Raw genomic sequence first — 21,600 nt, forward strand, 5'->3', positions numbered from 1 at the left:
CTGATCTAAAACCACGTATTTTCCTGCTTGAAGCGGTTGTGTTAAACAGTTAAACAGCGGTTTCCAGTTTGTGTTTGTGTGTGTGTGTGTGTGTGTGTGTGTGTGTGTGTGTGTTATGATGTTGACCCTGTTTGCGTTTGTTACAAAGACAAACTGGAGCTAAGCTGCGGCAATTATTTTCCTATCGGCTCAAATTCCACAGATTTCTGTGATTGCGCTACCCAAAAGCATGGCGTTGCAGGAGGGAACACACACAGATGCAAGCGTGCGCGCACACACACAGACCCTCGGAGACTCTGGCAAACACACACACACACACACACACACACACACACACACACACACACACACACACACACACACACACACACACACACACACACACAGCAAACAGGCACATTCTTTAGCAAGAGAGAAATCCAGAAAAATAGAGAGACATAGTAGTGCAGCGACAGCCGTGTGTGTGTGTGTGTGTGTGTGTGTGTGTGTGTGTGTGTGTGTGTGTGTGTGTGTGCGCGTGCTCGCGCGTGTGTGGGCAGTGTTGTGTATACAGTACACGTGTGTGGGTGTTTGCAATTAATTACCCAACAAAAGGGGACAATGTTGAGCAAAGCATTTGTTGTGTAACCCAGAGAGAGAGAGAGAGAGAGAGAGAGAGAGAGAGAGAGAGAGAGAGGTTGGGTACGTTCAGATATCTAGCTCGCAAGGCAGCGTAACGGCCCTGCCTATAGCGGCATTACTCCCTTACCTTTGAACCTTCACACTTGAGCAGCTAATGTGAGTGTCAACAAAGTGACGTACTTCCTGTGTTTAGGTCTGTCCCTCTGTCCCGTTGGTTAGTGAGTGGGTGAGAGCACAGCAGTGCTGAACCATGAACCCGTATGGAACCCTTGAGCTTGTGACCCCGCAACAGCATAATGCATCTTCGTTCAGAGACCTCTTGCCTCTTCCGGGTTATTCTCTTAAAACATGGGAGTGGATGAGGGCCAATGCATCGTGTCTCTGACTGTCTGAACGTACCCAGAGAGGAGAGGATGAGGGAGAGAGGCAGGAGAGGATGAGTGCGAGAGAAGAGGGAAGACATAAGATGATCAAAGGTCAAGGCCGGCAACATGCTCCCTATAGGTCACTGGTTCCCAAGCACTTGGCCGGGACCCATTTGTGGGTCCCTTGGATTTTTTGTTTCTCTACATTTTGTTAATTGTTATTTCAAAACATTTTAAAAAAATCCCCAAAAAATCCTTCACCAGGTGGCTTTAGCTCCCCTTGTTGATTGTTTTGAGGTCCCTCTATTATTCATGGAGAATTCCTCAAATGGGGTACAGGAAAGGCACGTCACACGGTGACAATAGAGCGCTAGAAAACATCCAGGAATGTATGGAATGTTTTTTTGTTGTATTTATTATATATAACACTGACAAACAGATGTCAGGCACTTAAGCAGTTGTTCTCAAATGGGGGGTCCAGGAGGTCCCCATCATAAATAGTTATTATAGCATTATTAATGTCAAGCCTTGACTTTTTAATTATTTGACTATTAAGAAAAAAAAAAAGATATACAAGCTCATAGTGCATAACAACATTTTGAACAGTCTTTCCTTCTCACGGTCAAATACTATGTATCATTTTGGGGGTCCTTGACATGAAGAAGTTTGAGGACCACCATGTCATATTATGGTTTGATATACTGTAGTCACTGTCGAGTGGAAACCTCGTACTTTTGAGGGGGAAAAAAGAAGAAAAATAAAACCGAATTCATTGTATTTATTATTGCGACCGTCAGGTCGCAGTTTAGTATCAAAACCTCCACCGGCCGTCCGTCCGTCGGTCACACGTCACACGTCACACCTTTGCCCTGCTCATATCTCCGATATCTCTCAGTATGACATCACACTGCTGACATCAGTATGACATCACACCGTACACAAATGACCGCAATCAGTATGACATCACACCGTACACAAATGACCCTTATATAAGACCGGCATTATCTACCGACAGATTAGTAACAAGATGTCAAAATCGATTTGTGTACGGTGTGATGTCATACTGATGTCAGCAGTGTGATGTCATACTGATGTCAGCAGCTATGTCTCTATATATGGAGTTATATGTTGTTCGTGTCCAAATATGGGGCTTGTGAGGTCAGACTTAGTGAGATTCGTCGGTTATCTCCATATATGGAGGGAGAACCAGCTTATGAGCCGATGAGTTGTGTCAGAGTCGAGATCCTGCTTGCATCTAATCTGTCGGTAGATAATGCCGGTCTTATATAAGGGTCATTTGTGTACGGTGTGATGTCATACTGATGTCAGCAGTGTGATGTCATACTGATGTCAGCAGCTATGTCTCTATATATGGAGTTATATGTTGTTCGTGTCCAAATATGGGGCTTGTGAGGTCAGACTTAGTGAGATTCGTCGGTTATCTCCATATATGGAGGGATGTGTTGGTTATCTCCATATTGTGGAGATAAGCGACCAACGGTCGCTTATCTCCCGATTAGGGAGTCTTACTGGTTGCGACCGTAAGGTCGCAGTTTAGTTGCGACCGTAAGGTCGCAGTTTAGTATGAAAACCTCCACCGGCCGTCCGTCGGTCACACGTGCGGTCGACCGCACGTCACACGTGCGGTCGACGTGTGATGAGGTCACGATGAGTCATCTATGCCCAAATATAGATTTCTAGGTCAGATGGCCCATAGAGTTTGTGATGTCAAACCTAGCAACCCAATATAAACAAACCTGATGTCAGACCTGAAGTATCCTTTTATACCCATATATGGAGATACAGAGATCTCCATATATGGGCATATTAGAAAGCCCATATATGGGCATATACGGATGACATCAGGGATATCCATATATGGGCATAAAAGGGACAAGGGCTTACAGTTAAGAGATCTCCATATATGGGCATATCAGAAAGCCCATATATGTTCATATACTGATGACATCAGGAATATCCATATATGGGCATAAAAGGGACAAGGACTTACCAGTTAAGAGATCTCCATATATGGGCATAAAGGGACAAGGACTGTTACAGTAGATATAGAGATGTCCATATATGGGCATAAATGAACAAGGACTGACAAACACTGAGATCTCCATATAACCTATGGGAATATAAGGGACGAGGACTGTCAGCTTGTAGACCTATTTTCTAAATATTGTTGTACATTAAAAACTTGAAATGGGTCGTTCTGCATAGTACTTGGGATTTGTTGATGTAAATGTTCACATAGAGTGTAATAATTGGTAAAACAAACTTTTGGCCTATTTGTGGAGATAAGCGACCAACGGTCGCTTATCTCCCGATTAGGGAGTCTTACTGGTTTAGTAAAGTATGCAATGCAGGCCTGGGCCAATGGTCTGACAGCGTGTCACGGTCACGGGGACATGTCCCGCTTCCGACGGCCTTATTGCTGCATGTCACTCCCCATCTCTCTCCCCCATTCAGTCTATTGTCTATAGTAACACATCAATAAAGGCATACAAGCCATGCATAATATGTTAATACTTTTCATTGGTTCACTGTTTATGAAATTCACAGACACATTTAGCCACGATCACTTCACAACTCCCCCTCCCCCCGCCCGCCCCCCAAGTAGCAGATCTACAAGTTTACAACAGGTTTTGTGCGACACGCTGTGTGAGCTTGTAGATCGGCTATGTTGTGCTATTTTTAGGTGACCCTGTATTGTGACACAAATTCCGAAGAGAAACTGATAAAAGTTGAAATATGGAGAAGATAGGAGTGTGAGTGCACGTGAGTGTACATGTGAGTGTGTGTATGCGCACACGTGTGTGTGTGTGTGTGTGTGTGTGTGTGTGTGTGTGTGTGTGTGTGTGTGTGTGTGCGCGCGCGCGTGCATGCGTGCGTGCGTGCATATTTGGGTATTTGTGGAATGCTGTTGACCATGTCTTGTCATCACTGACACAATGAGTGACATTGGGATGGTAAAAATAAAGAGCAAAACACAAATTGTTACAATGCTCTTGATAAACAACACCTGCTGTGTGCGTGTGCACGCGTGTTTGTGCGAGTGCATAGGTGGAAGAGGTACTTTTATGTTTTTAAAGGAAGACTTCAACCATTTTCAACCTGCAGTGTCAAAATGCTACCAGTGGTGGAAAAAGTACTCACACATTTTACTTAAGTAAAAGTATCAATCAATGCTATAATGTAGAAAATAGAAATACGCTGTTACAAGTAAAGGTCCGGAATTCAAAATGTAGGCCTACTAGAATGCCCCGTTTCAAGTTTTCAAACGTATGAAAATCTTCTGAAAAAAGCAGATCTACAAGCTCACAATGTGTCACAAAGCAACGCATTCTGAGCTTGTATCAGCTATTTTCAAATGGCCAAAATGTATTATGTCACAGTTAGTTTGAGATTCAGTTAGATTGAGAACAGGATTGCTCGTCGTGCGGTGCGGGGCGGAGCAAGTGGACACTTTGATCCACAACAATGACAACGAGATAACATAGCGTCGGCAGGATAGCCGAGCGCCTCACCCCACGGAGGTTATGGTTAGTTTTAGGCATAGTTTTACTGAGGTTAAGGTTAGGGTTAGGGTTTGGCATAGTAAGCTAATGGCTAAACACAGATGAGATAGGCTAGTAGATAAACAAAGAGCCGTCGCAGACCAGTGATGTCACCGACTGCACAAGTGAACGGCTGTTGTCACCATCGTCTGGTCAATACGCAGAATTACACAGGTGTGTTGATAAGTAACTATCAAAGTGAATTGATCCAGGTGGTGGTAGGGATGTGTGGTGAACTACAAAACGAGCGCTCTTACCCCAATCTAACTGAGTTACCCAAACTAACTGTAACATATATACTGTAGAGCTGAAGTGGGTAATGTATTTTTCGTTTACTATCAAAAGCTCCACAGGCTGTCTGTCTGTCAGTCAGTCAGTCTGTCCGTCACGTCACACTTTTGGCCCTACTCTTATCTCCTGCACCGTTGCACCAATCCATGCCAAACTTTGCACACACACTCCTTGGCTGGCAAACCACAACCTCCACCCCTGATTTCTCACATGCCCCTCTTCTAGCGCCACCATGAGGTTGCCGACCTGACGGTCACTTATCTCCCAATAGGGAGTCTTACTGGTAATAATAATAATCCAAAGATTCTACAAAGTAACTAGTAACTAAGGATTTCAAATAAATGTAGTGGAGTAAAAGTACAATATTTGGATCCAAGATGTAGTTGAGTAGAAGTAAAAGTATTGGAAATTGGAAATACTCAAGTAAAGTATAAATACCTCAAAATTGTACTTAAGTTCCATCCCTGAATGCTACAATAATTTTGCCTGGCAAGACCAATCAAAAGAGTCTGGAATCTCTGTGTGGAACCTGCATATCTAAGGTAAAGGTCTGGTGATAAACCCGCCCTATACTTGCTTACTGGGCCCTGATTGGTCCCTCACAACATTGGGGGGAGTAAATACAATCACAGCTGAGCGGTGCTAGACCAAATCTGGAGGGCTTTTTTATGATAATTTGTTTGTGTTTGTGTTTCTGTGTGTGTGTGTGTGTGTGTGTGTGTGTGTGTGTGTGTGTGTGTGTGTGTGTGTGTGTGTGTGTGTGTTTCTTTTGCACCATGCAAACATTTTTGTCTACTGTCTCAGAGCTGTGGACTGCTCCGAAACCTGCCTACCAGTGATGATACGCAGGTTTTGTTTTGTTACCGAACAATGTTTAATTTTTCAAATTTTTTCCTTAATGCCAGAACAATGGCTTCTGTTTCAGCATGCTTACTTTCCCAGTAAGAGAAAGGCTGTAGGTATCTACTATTAGTTTGGAATTAGAACTGTCCACAGCCCTCCTCTGAGACACAGTTTCTCTTTTATCGCCCAGTGCAAAAATTGGGTAATTTTTGGACAACAAGGGTTGTTTATTAATTTGTAATGCAATTAAAAGATTGTAGTGTAGAGAGTGTAGAAGCTTTCTATCGTTATAGCGATTTTAACTGGTGGGCAGTCATGGTAAAAATGCATTTAGTTTGTTTTTCTTTATAACACGACCTTTGTAACAGATTTTTCACCCAGTGTTAATTATCTAATGCAATCCTGGGCGCTACACTCCATCTGCCAACCTGGGGAGACAATGGACTGACCTCATGCTTCCTTATATGCATGAGGAGTCCAAGTTGCTTCTTTTCACCCGACAGGGGGGAGTTTCCCCAGTTGGACGTATAGCGCATGGAAGGAACACATTATTCCAACCAGTTTCTTTCCCATCCATCAGGCCCCATGGCTGGTCAGGGGAAGCAGTATAGAGACCAGGATTACCTCATGTTTTTGTGAGGGTACCTACCCGAGGAGACACAGGGAGAACATGCAACTCATTATACACAGGCATAGAGCAGGCATCACTTAAGCGCCTACAACTCGTACAAAATGCTGCAGCCCGTCTCCTCACCGGTACCAAAAGACGCGAACACATTAGCCCCATCCTTGCCTCCCTTCACTGGCTTCCCGTTAATTTTAGAATAGATTTTAAGATGCTTTTATTTACGTACAAATCAATAAATGGGCTTGCCCCTTCATACCTCTCTGCCCTCGTGGAACCCTATTCTCCAGCCAGGGCCTTAAGGTCCGCTGACCAGTTACTCCTGGAAGTCCCAAAACAAAGGTTCAAAAAGAGCAGGGGCTACCGGTCTTTTACGGCCACGGCCCCTCGACTATGGAACAGTCTACCTTTTAATATTAGATCTGCCCAGTCAATTGGTGTTTTTAAATCCTTATTAAAAACCCATTTGTTTTCCCAGGCTTTTAATTGCATTTAAATTCAAACCACCCAGTTGTTTTTAATTGCTCTTAATTGCATTTAAAGTAATCTTTTGTTTTGTTGTTTTTTCTAATTGTTTTCCTGCATCTTTGTTTCCTTTTTAAACTCATTTGATGATTTGTATTGCCTGTGTCTTTTAATGTTGTACAGCACTTTGGTTCAGCTTGCCTGTTTGTAAACGTGCTATATAAATAAAGTTTGATTTGATTTGATTTGATGCAAACTCCACACAGAAAGGACCTTTTGCCAACCCCACCTAGGGTATGGGCACTGATGACGCAGAGGAGAGAACACGCCCCAACAGCCCACAGTGTCCCCGGCGGGAATCAAACCCAGGACTTTCTAACTGTGAGACGACAGCACTACTGACTGGTTCAGACCAGCCACCTGGCTGCAGTGAGGTCTGTGGGTGGCTGGGATGGGAGGATGTCTGTGGACGCTCTACTGTACATGTCACTTCTTGTTTTTACGGCAAGTATCTGTACTCGTCTGCCGAGCTCTGGCTGCGCTCGATGTACTCCCTGTCGATGAGCACCTCAATGCACTTTTTGATCATGTTAGCACTGGGGTTGAATTTGATTCTGGGGTCGATACTCAACTCTTGGATGAGGGCGTTTTGTCGCAGCACCTTGCGGATCTTCATGATTCTCACTATAGCAAGGTGTAAATAAGACTTGTGGTCCTCACTTTCACTGTCTATGGTTCTCTTCATCGGCAGTGACAGCATCGGCGCCGCCACCCTGAACCATTTTGTTTTACTGGCGAAGTCCATATTTAATGAAAACGTGGACTCTTCATCTATTTCCTCCTTTTGCAAGTGGCAGTTGAGAATCTTGGCGTCCAACAGGGACTTGATAGTCCTCTGTAGCTCCAGGAGCCCCATCTGTGTGCTGACCTGCAGCACCTTGGAGGACACTGTTTGGCTGTCATTGAAGGCCAACAGCACAGCCATTTGGTGTGTTGTCACATTGGCCACGTAGGGCTTGGACAGATAGTTGATCTTGACCTCTCCTGTGCTGAGATTATGCAGCCAGGTCAACCTTCTACTAAGCTGCTTATGGAACACTTCAAACAACTGTACCCTCCCCTCTAGTTCTTGTGGTAAGGCCAATGGGGAGCAGTTACCCACCATGGGCCAGGCTCCTAGATTTAATACAAGGAAGTGGAAGATGATGTCTACCACAGCCTTTTTGTTTTTTCGGGAAACAAAGTTGTTGAACTGATCGTTGAGGTTGAGGCTCCTTGACCTCACATCCGTCAACATTACCCGGAGCTTGCGCGTGAACTCGCTCCCACACATTTTTGTTAGGGTGTTGATCATGGCTTCTTCCGAGACTATTGACGAAAAGGAAAGGCCATGTAATAAACGCTCAGCTAGCATTTTGGTGTAGAACTTCTGAAATACATCCTTGTTTTCAATGTACTTGAACACTGTGATGAAGCTGGTCAGTTTGTCCTCCACCGCACTCTCTATCCACCCTTTTGACTTCAGCAGCTTGTCACAGTACCTGGCCAGCAATTCTGGGGCTTCACAGACAGACCTGGGTTTCGAGTAGTTCACCACAGAATTCAAAGCCTTATCGAGTGCACTCAGGAAATAGCAATCCCCATTCAGAACCGTGTTAATGAGCTTAACAAACTTACCACGAACTTCCAGCACAGACTTGACAAAGCGGGTGGGCAGATCATCCTGGGAGAGGTCCTTAGTTGCTCGGAGGCCCTCGCTGTGGACGTGGTTCTGCAGCTCCTGGATCATGCGGGATAAGCCACCATCCACGGTCTGCAGAAAGATGTACATGTTGGCCATGTCATCTGCATTCTCTTGCTGGATGATGTTCTGACAGTTGTCAAGAAGGAACTTTGGGTGGCCGCCAACCATCCTCTGCTGGCATTCCAGAATGACTTTGGAGGTGGTGCTGGGTTGCAGGTACTTAGGACACCGTGCCTCCTCTCCTTCCAACCTGGCTATGACCCTTTTCATATACTGTGAACAGTTGGACATTTTCAGTAGCACATTGGATTCCCATTCATAGAATTTCCCCATTTGTGTAAGAAATGGCTCCTCGAGAAATTCCTGATAAAACACAGTTGTGAGCTTCTTCTTGTGCTTTTTTTCTATTTGGCCAAAGGAGTCTAGTAGGAATGAAGTACTGACTTCATCTTTGTTTTCGTTGAGGTGCGTCTGGATCAGCCTAACTTCACAGGGCCGGAGTATAAACTCCCTCCACACGTCTAACGCCATCTTTCGGATCTCGTCTGCTGGCGGACCTCTGTTCGGAGCATTGATAATTGATAATTGATAATCGAACGAGCACCGATACAAAGAATTGTACAAACAGCCTATTTTGTCAGCGCCCTTGCTGTACTCTTCCCTGTATTGTTCGTACATCCGAGAAGCGTTGTTTGATTCCACAAGGTCCACAGACAACTGCCGGACATGGTCTTTCAGAAACACCCTGGTCTGTGTGTGTAATCTCTTTTGGTTTGCATCATACAAGTCAATAAGGTCATGGACGTTGTCATTCCATCTACCTCTCCCCACCACCAAACCATCACCACGCGTCAGAAGGGCTTTGAGCGTTGGCTGGAGATTGTTCCATGCCTCGTAAAAATCCACCATCCTGGGCCTCTTCATTTCTAGTACATATGTAGGGCTCACCTCTAAAATGTACTGATGACACCAAGCAGCACACCTAGCTTGCTTTATATCCTGCACCACGCTGTGACGTAGGCCTATATGTTCCTTACATCACTGGAGAGTCATCCTTCCAATTTCAAACTTTGGTAAAAGTACTGATTACATGAAGACACCAATGAAGCAGTATTTTAGTCGCTTAGAGATACAGAACTTTACAATTGTACATATTCTACATATTTACAGATGCTGCTCCTGTGATGAATTTACAATGGGTTTATATAGTAATATTAGTTATATATATATCGAAATGTGGTGACATTTGGTTGTCCGGTCTCTATTAGTGGCAATATTAATACTAGTAAGACGCCTCAGGACGGCATGCAACCTCGCACCAAATCTTTGCCATCTGGCCAGTGATGTGTATCAGACCAGTTACCCATATATGGAGACCCCTGGTACCCATATGGAGATCCATGTACTGTATAGGGGGATATACTGTGAGAGCCCAAACGTGCTTACTCAGTTATTCGTTATGGGAAAGTCCTTATGCCCATACATCCCTGTCTGTAGAACCAGCCTCACAGATATGGGCTGTCTTGGCCATCTGTCTTGGATTCTGTTAGTGTGGTATGTGGCCGATGTGGCCTCCATATATGGGCATTACCATAGGATATCCTGTTAGATATGGGCTTAATATTGATCAAGGGAATGCATATATGGGCATAAAAGGGATTCTGTTAGTGTGCCGTCGCAGTGAAGCCAGAGCGTGATGTCAGAGCTGTAAACCCATTCTGTTAAGAGTGGTTCCCCTGACATCACATTGATGCATAATGTCAGAGCGACAGACCCATAGACCTGTGATGTCACAGTGATGTGTCAGGGGAACCACATCAGTGTCAGGCGTGACCTACAGACAGACAGAGATATGTGGCCAAGATAACATAACAAATAGCAAGCAAGGAAAACATTCAAATGTCATCGCAGTTATAAAAACATTACATGTATAGGGTAGGGCAAACAAGGGGGTGGTGCTAAGGTAAGGGGTTGGTGCTCACTTATGTATGGAGATAACTAATGGTTAACTAATTGGTTTTGTGTATAGTAGGTCTCTTTGTCTGTATGAGTGTCCGTATATGAGCACGAGATGTCAGTATGAGGCTCATGAGCACGTGGCTAACATCACAAGAGTCATAGAAAATACGCAGAGACCGACATTTTGGGAAATCTCTAAGGGGAAAATAAGTGGGGATTCTATCTGTGGCACCACAAATCGGCCACCACTGCTATGCCCTATGTGATAACATTTCAGCATAAAGCAGCCTGTGCTGACACGACGCAAGGTGCTGACACGACGATCCAAGAGTTGAGTATATCGATCGACCCCAGAATCAAATTCAACCAAGTGCTAGCATGATCAAAAAGTGCATCGAGTTGCTCACAGACATCGAGCGCAGCCAGAGCTCGGCAGACGAGTACAGATACTTGGCGTGAAAGCAAGAAGTGACAAGTAGAGCGTCCGCGGACATCCTCCCGTCCCAACCACCCACAGACAGCCAGGTGGCTGGTCTGAACCAGGGGCGGAAAAAGTACTCAAATGTTTTACTTAAGTAAAAATATCAATACTGCAATGCAGAAATACTCTGTTACAAGTAGAAGTCTGGAATAAAAAAATTACTTGAGTAAAAGTACAAAGGTATTGTTATCAAAATGTACTGTAGAAAATAGCAGATCTACAAGCTCACAATGCGTCGCATCGCAACGCATTGTGAGCTTGTCCGTAGAAGCATGAACAGGGTCTCATAGCACACGGCTGGTTGGTTCTACAGACTCCAACTTTTGCACACGGATAGACAAGGACTGACAGATACAGAGATCTCCATATGTGGGCACATATGCGATTTATGTCACACTGTCTGACATGCACAGACTTTCTCATGCCGTTTAAAGAGCAATTTGAGATTTGTAAAACAGGATTTGTAATTTTACAATGAGTAAAATATGTGTGAATTGGATTTTGCGGTGCACAAAACAGTCCTGAAATATGTAAATATGTGTGAATATTTTTAAAACCTGGTCTAAGGGAAAAGCAGATGGCACTTGATCCAAACAATAACTTCACACTATAATTTAAATAATACTAATAAGAAAAGCGCAGCCAAAAATGACGGAGGTGCTGCCCCATAGATGCTGATTCAGGGTAAGGATGGTTTATTCCAACACGATTTTCTCACTCTTAAAACCGCGTTGAAAATAACCCAAGTTGGTTATTTTGGTAACCCAAAATCCAAATTAGGACCTGCCCAGCCAGTTGTTATTATATACCAACAGGGTTGGTATACAATAGGGTGTCTAGGGTGTGTAACCCAGCATGTTGGGTTGGGATTGTACACCCAAAAATGGGTTAAAATAGCCACTGACACTGTAGCCGTTATCCTAAGAGTTCACTACTGATCTCTCTGCTCTCCTCTAAACCAAACTAATGACATGTAGCGGCACACCTTGTCTTATAGCCTGCACCATCACAGTGACGTATACTGTATGATCCTTACATCACTATAGTGGAACGTCAAGGCCTCTGTGGCCTAAGGGCACGTATTAGAAGGGAGATATTGCAACATGACATTTGTTCGACGTTCCATTTGTTTGACGCTGGTGAATGCTAACCTGGTGAATGCTAACCACTATGCCTAAACCTAAACCTAACCTCAGTAAAACTATGCCTAAACCTACCTAACCCTTTGTCAAAATAATGAAACATAGAAATATCGAGATTTTCCCACATAAGAAATACACATATTCTTTCCAGATAGCGATTCTGATACGCAAAACTTGCATATTGGTCGATAACGCGTTCCCAACAGAGCCCCAGTGTTTTAGTCAAACACATAGTGTGAAATGAGCGGTGTTATTTATTTAGTTAATTTCATTAAGCGTCCCATGAAGCTTGGCCAATGTGACCCCTGGGTGTTCAAACAGACACCAATTGACCAATTCACCCTTTGTCAAGTCCCGCCCGATGTCCCACCCCTCTTCGCACCCATTGGTTGCTGAGTCTTGGTGGGACAAAAATCCTTTCTCTCCATCCACTACCATTGAAATTCAGTTGCTTCTTATTGTTATTCTGTGTATTCAATTCTCATTTTAAACTTGGTTTCAGTAAAAAGGAGCCTCTCAGTTGCAGTATAGTGAGTGGGCATGTTTTTATTTCTCCAAAAATGATGTTTTAGCAAATTCAACCTAAAAAAGGCGGAACCAGGGTGGGACAAGGCAGAAAGAGCCTGCTGAGAAAGCTGACAAAGGGTGAATTGTGTCCGGACAGAGGAGGGACAAACAGACAAAACAGATGTACTGTAGGACCCTTAAGCCTCGATCAGAGTCGGGTCCGCAGTGGAAGGCTATCCACCGGTTGGTCAAGAATTTGTCTAACTTTCTTTAACTACAGCATGAGGGAATAATACATAGGCCTACACAGGGCAACACAGGAAAATACATAATAGACCCATAGCAGTTACAGCAAGGGTTCCCAAACTTTTCAGGCTGCGACCTCCCCACCCCCATACTGACAAGCACAACATAGCCGAACTACAAGCTCACGTTAATTTCATTCTCATGCCACCTGGGCGAAGATACAGAACCTTGAAGTGGGAAAAGGTTAGTTTCAGCAAGGGTTTTGTCACCTCAGCCACTGCAACACTAAACAAACTGCCCCGTCGATAGGATGGCTTTCTGTGTACAGTTAGTGATATGTTGTTTTACCTCATGTCAGGCCGTCCGTCAGTCACACTAATACACAACATTTCGACTTAGTAGGCTCCTCCCTCCCATAGTTCCTCCCTCCCATTCCATCCATGAAGGCAGGTCACAAAAAGTTGTAAGTAACACATTTGGTGCAACACTCACTCACATGGGTCAGTTGGCTGTGCCTTTCACAGACAGCTCAGATTGTTGTTTAACACACTGTTTAACTGAACTCTGCTCAGTCAGCCGTGTCTCTCCTGTCGCTGTTCTATAACACTCTGCTTAGGGAGTTCACGTATTCTTCTATGGGGGGAATTGCTGTTTAACATGCTGTTTAACAGAACGCAGCTCTGTCAACAACCACGCCTGCAACCTATGTGTGTGTGTCTCTGTGTATGTGTGCGTTGCCAGATTAATAGTTTAACTCCTAATTATTGAATGTGCCGTATTTAGAAGCTCAAGTGTTTCAGTGCGACCTGACGGTAGCTTCTCTCCCTTAGGGCATCTTACTTGTATTATATGGTTGTGTGTCATTTTTTTGTTGTTGTTTCTGAACAGACCTGTGAAGACAAATATCCCTTCAGGGACATTAAACTTTATTATTCATTTTCAAAAGGTTCTGTTTGTTTCTAATAATAAACCACGGCCTCCCCTGAGTCACATTCACACATCCATCCAACTATTCAGGACTCAATTGTTATTTTATGGGTTTGGGATTTATTTTTGTTTTGAAAAATGAAGCCACACTATTATGGGTCACGCTCTTAAGCCAGCTGAGCCGCCAGGGCAATAGCACAGGGGGTAATAATGTAGACAACAGGAGAGTCTGAGACAAAGGTGTGTATGCAGCTGGGAATGTCTCTCAGCTATGATTGGAATGGTTTCATTCTTTTCGTCCGAGGGAGACAATGACGGACTTCGTCACTGGAAGGAATGGATCGTAATGATGTCAACAGGAAATATGACAGGAAACGCGACACAGCGCCTCAATGAGACAATTTGTTACAATGCTAAAGAGAGAGAACTGGGTTGTCACTCAAGGGGATTCTGTATACAGTACAACTGCTGCATTCCATAGTCCAGAGCACCAGAGATGGAAGAAGTACTCACATGTAGGGATGGGTATCATTCACCTTTTAATCGATACGATACCTTTTTCGATACCTGGGAATCGATACGATACCTTTTTCGATACCATTTTCGATACTTTTTATTTATTATTATTATTATAATTATTATTTGCCTTTTTCTATGGGCTATTTTATAGACTTTGGATTATTATCATAATAATAAACATTATAGGCTATTCTCGGCTATTTTCACAGTAATATAACGAGTGTAGCCTACTAAATCAGTCATTATACTTTCAGTAGCCCAACTGTTACAGATGCAACCGACAAGGGGTGCATTCAAAAGTATCGAAACAAGGTATCGTTCGTTTTTACGTGAACCGATACTCGATAGTATCGACGTCAGTGAATCGATACCATTAAAAGTATCGCCGACGATACCCAACCCTACTCACATGCTTTACTTAAGTAAAAGTATCAATACTGCAATGTAGATATATTCTTACAAGTAGTCCCATAAATCAAAATTTACTTGAGTAAAAGTACAACACTATCGGCATCAAAATTTGCTCACACAGTACCAAAAGTAAAAGTACTCATAGTGCAGCATGTCCTATAAGTGTTAAAAAATGTTTACAAATCTTTGGAAAATAGCAGATTTACAAGCTCTCAGCGCGTCACCAAGCGACACGTTGTGAGCTTACGTTGTGAGCTTGTAGAAGTTATAGGTTGAAGTGGTTAATATATGTTTTGTAAGAATAATCTAAATCTACAAAGTAACTACTAGTAACTACGTATAAACTATGTTTTTTTGTGAGGGTACTTAGATCTTCTATTGCAAAACAGCCAGTGTATATCAACCTGCTCATGTGGCCTATGGTCGCTTCTTTTGGGCTTGTTTTCATAGAACTGGTTGCTTATTTCTCTCTCAAAATCCAACACTGTTTACCGACTGCTTTAACTTTTAGCTATGTTTGTTGCAGATAAACAATGTTATATAACCATCCTCTAATTACAAAAGGTGATGAACAAAATTGAAACTTTTACTATTGTTTGGGAACTATTGATCTTTTGCGTTAAGTTCTATCCGATTGTAATTATTGTAATTACAATATTGTCTTCTATGATCTGCATTTTTGTGTAATCTGCAACATTATTGTGATTATTGTAAACAATAAAAGTGAAATGTCTGCTACACCTCAGGAAAAACATTTATTTTCAAGTGTTGCCACATTTATAGACTGCTGCTCTTTAACAGGACGGTGCTGCCATCTACTGGTCATACATGGAAATGGTAAAGTACCTCAGAGCTGTCACTTAATTCAACACAGGTATTCAAACCTTCACTTTTCAACACAAAATACGCCTTGAAGTCAGTGTTAATTTCGTTGACTAAAACTATGACGAAATATGTTCGTCGACTACCTTTTTTCTTTGACGAAAACTAAATAAAAACAAAGCTATGATGACAAACTAAAGGCCTGTCTGTCTATACTTCGACCGAAATGTTCGGTGAGTTGTGTTTTCCGACGTGCAAATTTCCAAACTCTCATTCGGTCTAAGGCTTTTCAGAAGTCCCGAGGGCCATGATTTTATTGTCGAAAAGGACTTTTTTTTACCACAATCTTCAGTTTCGGTCGAAGTATGAACAGGGGTCAAGACTAAATATATTGTCAATTTCATCAACAAATGCAGCAAAAATACAGCTAGACTAAAATGTTAGGCAGGCACTAGTGGAGATTGAAGAATTAAAAGACAAGTCATTTTATGTTTGGTTACGCTCGTTGTGAGCTTGTAGTAGGTAAGCTATTTTCAGCGTACCCAAGAATACAATCAGTCATTACGATTCCATTAAGGCCTGCCAAAATACATTTTTTTATCAACAAAATCAACAGCAAATCTGTCATTTATGGTGCTTTCCTGTCAGTATCATGTTTATATCATGTTATCACTGATGGGCGGAAACCCCATATTGTATGTCCAAAATGGTTACTTTACAGGAAATGAGGAAAAAAGGTTTACTAAAATAATAAAACCCATTGAAACAGACTTTCACTTTTTCAGAAATGGCAAACAATAGCACATAGCCTTAGCCTACAAGTAGATCGGCTATTTTGTCAACTTTTGTGCGACAGTGCAGTATGACAAAGGACGTTTTTGTTGTTTCAAAGTTTAAACTTGAATAATAGGTTTCTGCCCAACAGCGACAATACAAATAATTGGTCTATTAGTATTTCATAGACAGACAGAAGCAGCAACTTGATAGAACCAACTTTATTTATGTTGTTTTTACAGTTTCTCTGCAAAAAAAAGCTCTTAACATGTTTTCACCCAGGACAAATCAAAGTACAAAAAAAGAAAGAAAAAAAAAGGTAAAAAGTGGACATGAAAAGCGGACAAATCACATGGGGTGAGACAGGCGTCTACTATCAGGTAACAGGTTTATAATTATGATAATGCTGATAGACCAGGTTTTATGGTTATTAATGATAATTAGAAACAGCACTCTCTACTCCGGAGGATTACAGCAGTGTTTCTCAATGTGGGGTCCCGGGAAAAATTAGGTAACAAAGCATCAAAATCACTTCCAAACACTTTATACACATGGTCTGTTTGAACATAGCAGATATATAAGTTAACAGTTGTGAGCTTGTGTGATTAAAAAAAAAGAAACTTCAAAACAAATCAATTCTGTGAAACATTTGAACAACACACATCTTGACTGGGGGGGGGGGGGGGGGGGTTCCCGGCACAACATATTTTTAGATGGGGGGCACACGGCCAAATACATATTAACCTGGAGGTCCTTGACATGAACACATTCCAGAAACACTGGATTACAGCACAGCAGAGAACGCCAAGCTTGACCCAACTGAACCCTGGCATCCTATTCTGAGGGCAAACATCTGGTGACCAAACAACAGATGCCATAGCCTATTGGGTAATGTGACTACAGACATCATGGCCTATGGCAAGGATTCCCAAACTTTTCAGGCTGTGACCGAAATAATGATATTTGAACTGAGGACCCCTTCAAAGTGATCATGTTTGAAACAACCCCCCCCCCCCCCCCCTCCTGACAAGCACTTGGAATTGTAGGCATTACATTTTTGTAGGCATTCTGTTTAGTTTGACTCGGTTCCACAGATAAACATTGTGAAAATAGGCTATTTTCACAAAGTTTGCTTCCCTCTTTCGTAATATTTGCCAATTTGGTATTAAAAAGGTCTTAAAAGGTCATTAAATTGTCACTTTAGAAATGTGTAGATACCCTGTATACACTTATAATGTTGTTTACCCTTTAGTGAGAAAACAATGCTGCACATTAAGCTAGAGTATAATCATCTGGGGACCCCCAAAATTATTTTGGTGTCCCGACATCCCAGTTTGAGAACCACTGGCCTATGGCATAAATCAGTGGTTCTCAACCCCCAGAAATAATCATATTTGGAGTTTTAGGAGTTGAGGCAATCTATTGTCGATTCAACAGATACAAAAAAAAAAAAAAAACAAGATCGGGTGAGAATGGATAGTAGGATAGGATGGTAGGACTGCCATTCTAGATTAGTTTAGATTATATTGAAATGTCTGTCTATAAAAAATAAAAATAAATCCATAATCATGCACTGACCTGAAAGGCCTTTTCTGTCAAAACATTGTTTAATTAAACAAATTATATTACATGTAATAATAATAATAATTAAACGTTTGTTGTGGCCAGCACCTCAACGACCTCATTAATTTAAATACATTACGCTCACATGAAACGTGTTGGGTGTGTTTGTTAATGTCTGGCTTTCTTAGACAGTCCACTTGACTAGGACTGGGCGACATATGGATATTCTTTTTACCAGATTTTGGATATGGTAATATGGCATACTTTAAATGTCATCTTTCCCTAGTTGTAATAACTCACGCCCTGGTTTTACACTTAAAAAATAAAAGAAACATTTTCAATTAATTGTGAGAACAGCAGATCTACAAGCTCGCAACTTGTACATTATATTATCCTCACAATATATTATCGTCGCAATATTGATTATGATGTACCCCGATCAAAAATAGTGACCATTTCGTCCATATCGCCCAACCCTAGACTTGACTCTCATTACTCATCGAATGTTAAAGAGCAAAACTAAAAACAAACAAAACTGAAAATGTCCATCCCTGGTCGTGACAATGTAACAACATATTTAGCAACAGCAACACAGCGTGTGGACATTTGAACGGGTGACAACAACAACAACAACAGCGTTAATAGGTTCTATTGTAAAGAAATTGGGCCTCTTCCTTAATTCCGCTACTAATGAGGTCTCTTTTCCATTCGGGGTGCTGATATTGTTGCATGTTGGCTCCCTGGAAACACTCTGCTACACCAGTGGGTCTCAAAGTGTGGTCCAGGGACCACCCTCATGGTCCCTTACTGGTGTACAAATGGAACCAATTGCTAAGTCTTGTACACTCTCAAGACTTATGGGGGTCATTGAAATTAAAAAGCTTGAGAACCACTGTGTTACACTAAACGGAACAGAGCCTCCATTAGCATCGTTGGTAACACCTGTGAAGTTAGTAGGGAAGAGGCCTGATTGATTTCCAAAAATGGCTAATGGGCATAGAGCCTATTACATAGAGGAATGACTTGTGTTCGTGTCAGTCAAGCTTCTCATCGTTCCAATGTTCAGCTACGGTTTGTTCGTCTTCCTGGCCTTCAGGAATTTCTGTAAAAGGAAGGAAGGAGAGCGTGAATTGAAAAAAATGGGGGCTAACCAAACATAGCAAGAATGCTTTGCTAGCTCCAATAGGCTCTGTGCATTAACTGTTACTCATTTACTGCTATTTTAAAACCCTTCTAATGTTCCACACCGCCAGGATTTTGCCTACCTTTAACGTGGGCGCGTGCGCGCATCTCGTGCGTGATGGTTCACCGATCGCTTTCGCTCTAGTATCCACTCATGCTAAGCGACAAAAAAACAACAGCCCTCCATTTTCCATAGCGAAACAGTCTGCATGCCACGTGGTCATTGCTTAACATAGAAGTGAATGCTACAGGGGATTGGTAGCCCCGCCCCCCTGATCCGGTCTGCGACTTCCGTTTCCGCTTCACATGGACTCTCCCGACTCTATAGCGAAAAAACATGGCGGATCTGCGATCATACTTTTATATTTTTATAGCGATTACAGCATATTTATGACTCGTGGCTGTGGCTTTCACAGACAACTCAGCTGTTTAACCGAACGGTGTATGTGTGTGTGTGTGCGCGTGTAAAAATGGAAATCCGAATATATAATATAAATGGTAAGAAGGAATTCATTTCCCAGTGGGTTCCTCGCATCAGTGCAACCACACTTGCAATTTCCCCAGAATTGCACCTTTCTATTTTATTATTTAGTTTTCGTCAGTGAAAAAAAGGTAGTTGACAAACATTTTTGTTTGTCATAGTTTTAGTAGACAAAATGAACAGTGGTCATGCTGATCGTACCTCCAGGTTCTCATAGTGCTTGAGGCTCTTGCAGTGGCTCAGCTCGGCCTCCTGGCCCCCGGTGAAGAAACGGTTGCACACTTTACAGAAGAACCCCTTCTTGGGAACCAGGTACTCCATGCCTGCAAGCGACCACAGACAACCACTTCAATTCAATCCAGTTTTATTAAACTGTCAAATCACAAGAAGTTGTCTCGAGACACTTCGCGTGTAGAGCAGAGACCCGATATTATCACACCCTGAGCGAGAAATATTGCAACAGTGGAAACTCAAAACTCGCCCTTAAAGGGGAAAATATATATTTTATATAAAAATTGGTCCAAACAACCACTCATGTTCTGTCTGTCTCTAATTCCAAGACATTTCAGATGCAATACCAAAATGCCCTTTGTTGGCAACGGGGCGCTGTCTTTGGGCTAAAAGAGAGACAAAGACAGAGAAGGAGAATACCTCTCACTTGAAACCTGTTTTATATCGTAACAGCTAGAGATGCACAATCATAAAATTATGGACGATATCCAATAACCAATATTTTACAGGCTCATATCTGTCGATACAGATACCGATATGTATTACATTATTATTTATAATGAAATACATATCTTCGGTATCGACAGATATGACACTGAAAATATCTAAAATGTAATATTTTATTTAAAAAAAATCCAAGTTGAAAAGCTTTCCCAGAAAACCCTGATTGAATCTTCAGCCTTTATCATTGCAAATGGCTTTTTCAGCTTCACATTCAAATCTGAATATTATAAAACAAAATATCGACTAAACTGATCAGTTTTTTTATATCGGCATTTTTATGGCCGATATTGCCGATACCGATATGATGGCCCGATTAATCGTGCATCCCTAGTAACGGCAGTTGTGTGTCCAATACAGGCCACCCACAAAATGTATAAGAATCTGACCCAGGTCTTCACGGGTTACACATTTCAGTAATTCTTTTTACCACTGACTTTCACCAACTATGAATGGGTGAGTGAATGAGCATGGAGAGTATCTCACCAACAGCAGTGGTGGGGTCAAATGGAGGGAGGTCCTCAGCCGCGTCCTTCTGGTTATTTTGCGTGCGCTCTTTCGCCTGCTCTTCCTTCCTTCTCTCGTCTTTGCGCGCCACAGAAAACAGAAAACAAACACAGTCAAATACGTTAAATGTTCAATGATTAATGAGACAAACAACACTTACAACAAAACACAAAAACACACACGCGCGCACACACACACACACACACACTTGATAAATGCCATGATAATTAAGTGTCTATGGTATTCAAGACCGAAGCGAGCCCCATTTGGTTCCATTTGTACACTGCCAGAGTTACAGACATAAGGGTCCATGTGTTTTCCTATCTAACAATAACTTTGTTGGAGGATCGCCTGGCACTCCCTCAATGACATTGCTTATTTGTATCACAAAAAAACAAGAAAAAATAAATAAATTAAAAAAAAATGTGTAGATGTGTGTCAGACATAAATACTCTCCACAGTGTGTGTATCCCAAACGAGCCTCCCTAGTGGACTATGGCGGCTCAAAGGGAACTTTGGATGATGTTACGGGTGAAATCGTGTTCAATCTAGACTTCAGGAAGTAAAAACACTGAGGACAGTATGCAGTCATTTCAAAGAATGGGTGTCTACAAAAAATGTAGAGTGCTACCTGCTAGAGGCGGAGCCACAGGAGCAGTGGGCAAGGCCTCCGACGTGGATCCAGGGGTTTCAGCCGTCTCCGGAGCCGCTGTGGCCAGGGTGTCTGGCCCGGGTGACGCCTTGAAGAGGTTGACAACCAGCGCAGGGTTAGAACATTGAGCATATAAATTATAATAATAGCCAAAACATTTCCAAGAACAGGAGATCTA

The 21,600-nt window shown here is 42.4% G+C and overlaps 2 protein-coding genes across 3 annotated transcripts in view; both read right to left on the reverse strand.

The window, feature by feature from the left end:
• Window positions 1-7,272: 7,272 nt before the first annotated feature.
• Window positions 7,273-8,808, reverse strand: LOC308281524 (cullin-2-like; the record flags this gene model as incomplete). The annotated part of the gene is made up of 1 exon (XM_080721742.1): window positions 7,273-8,808. One exon carries the CDS (start codon window positions 8,806-8,808, stop codon window positions 7,273-7,275), a length of 1,536 nt encoding a protein of 511 aa, XP_080577868.1.
• Window positions 8,809-16,525: 7,717 nt separating this feature from the next.
• LOC308281807 (uncharacterized protein) overlaps window positions 16,526-21,600 on the reverse strand; it is a 33,686-nt gene continuing 28,611 nt past the window's right edge. For both annotated transcript variants that reach the window (XM_080722119.1, XM_080722118.1), the window contains 4 exons: window positions 21,402-21,510; window positions 20,750-20,848; window positions 19,733-19,854; window positions 16,526-18,970 (listed from right to left, as the gene is read on the reverse strand). In XM_080722119.1, coding sequence (XP_080578245.1) covers window positions 18,935-18,970; window positions 19,733-19,854; window positions 20,750-20,848; window positions 21,402-21,510 — 366 coding nt within the window. In that variant the 3' untranslated portion in view covers window positions 16,526-18,934. The remainder of the gene's footprint in view (window positions 18,971-19,732; window positions 19,855-20,749; window positions 20,849-21,401; window positions 21,511-21,600) is intronic.

This window comes from Nannobrachium achirus, assembly GCF_963921795.1.
Source record: "Nannobrachium achirus genome assembly, chromosome: 3".
NCBI lineage: Eukaryota > Metazoa > Chordata > Actinopteri > Myctophiformes > Myctophidae > Nannobrachium > Nannobrachium achirus.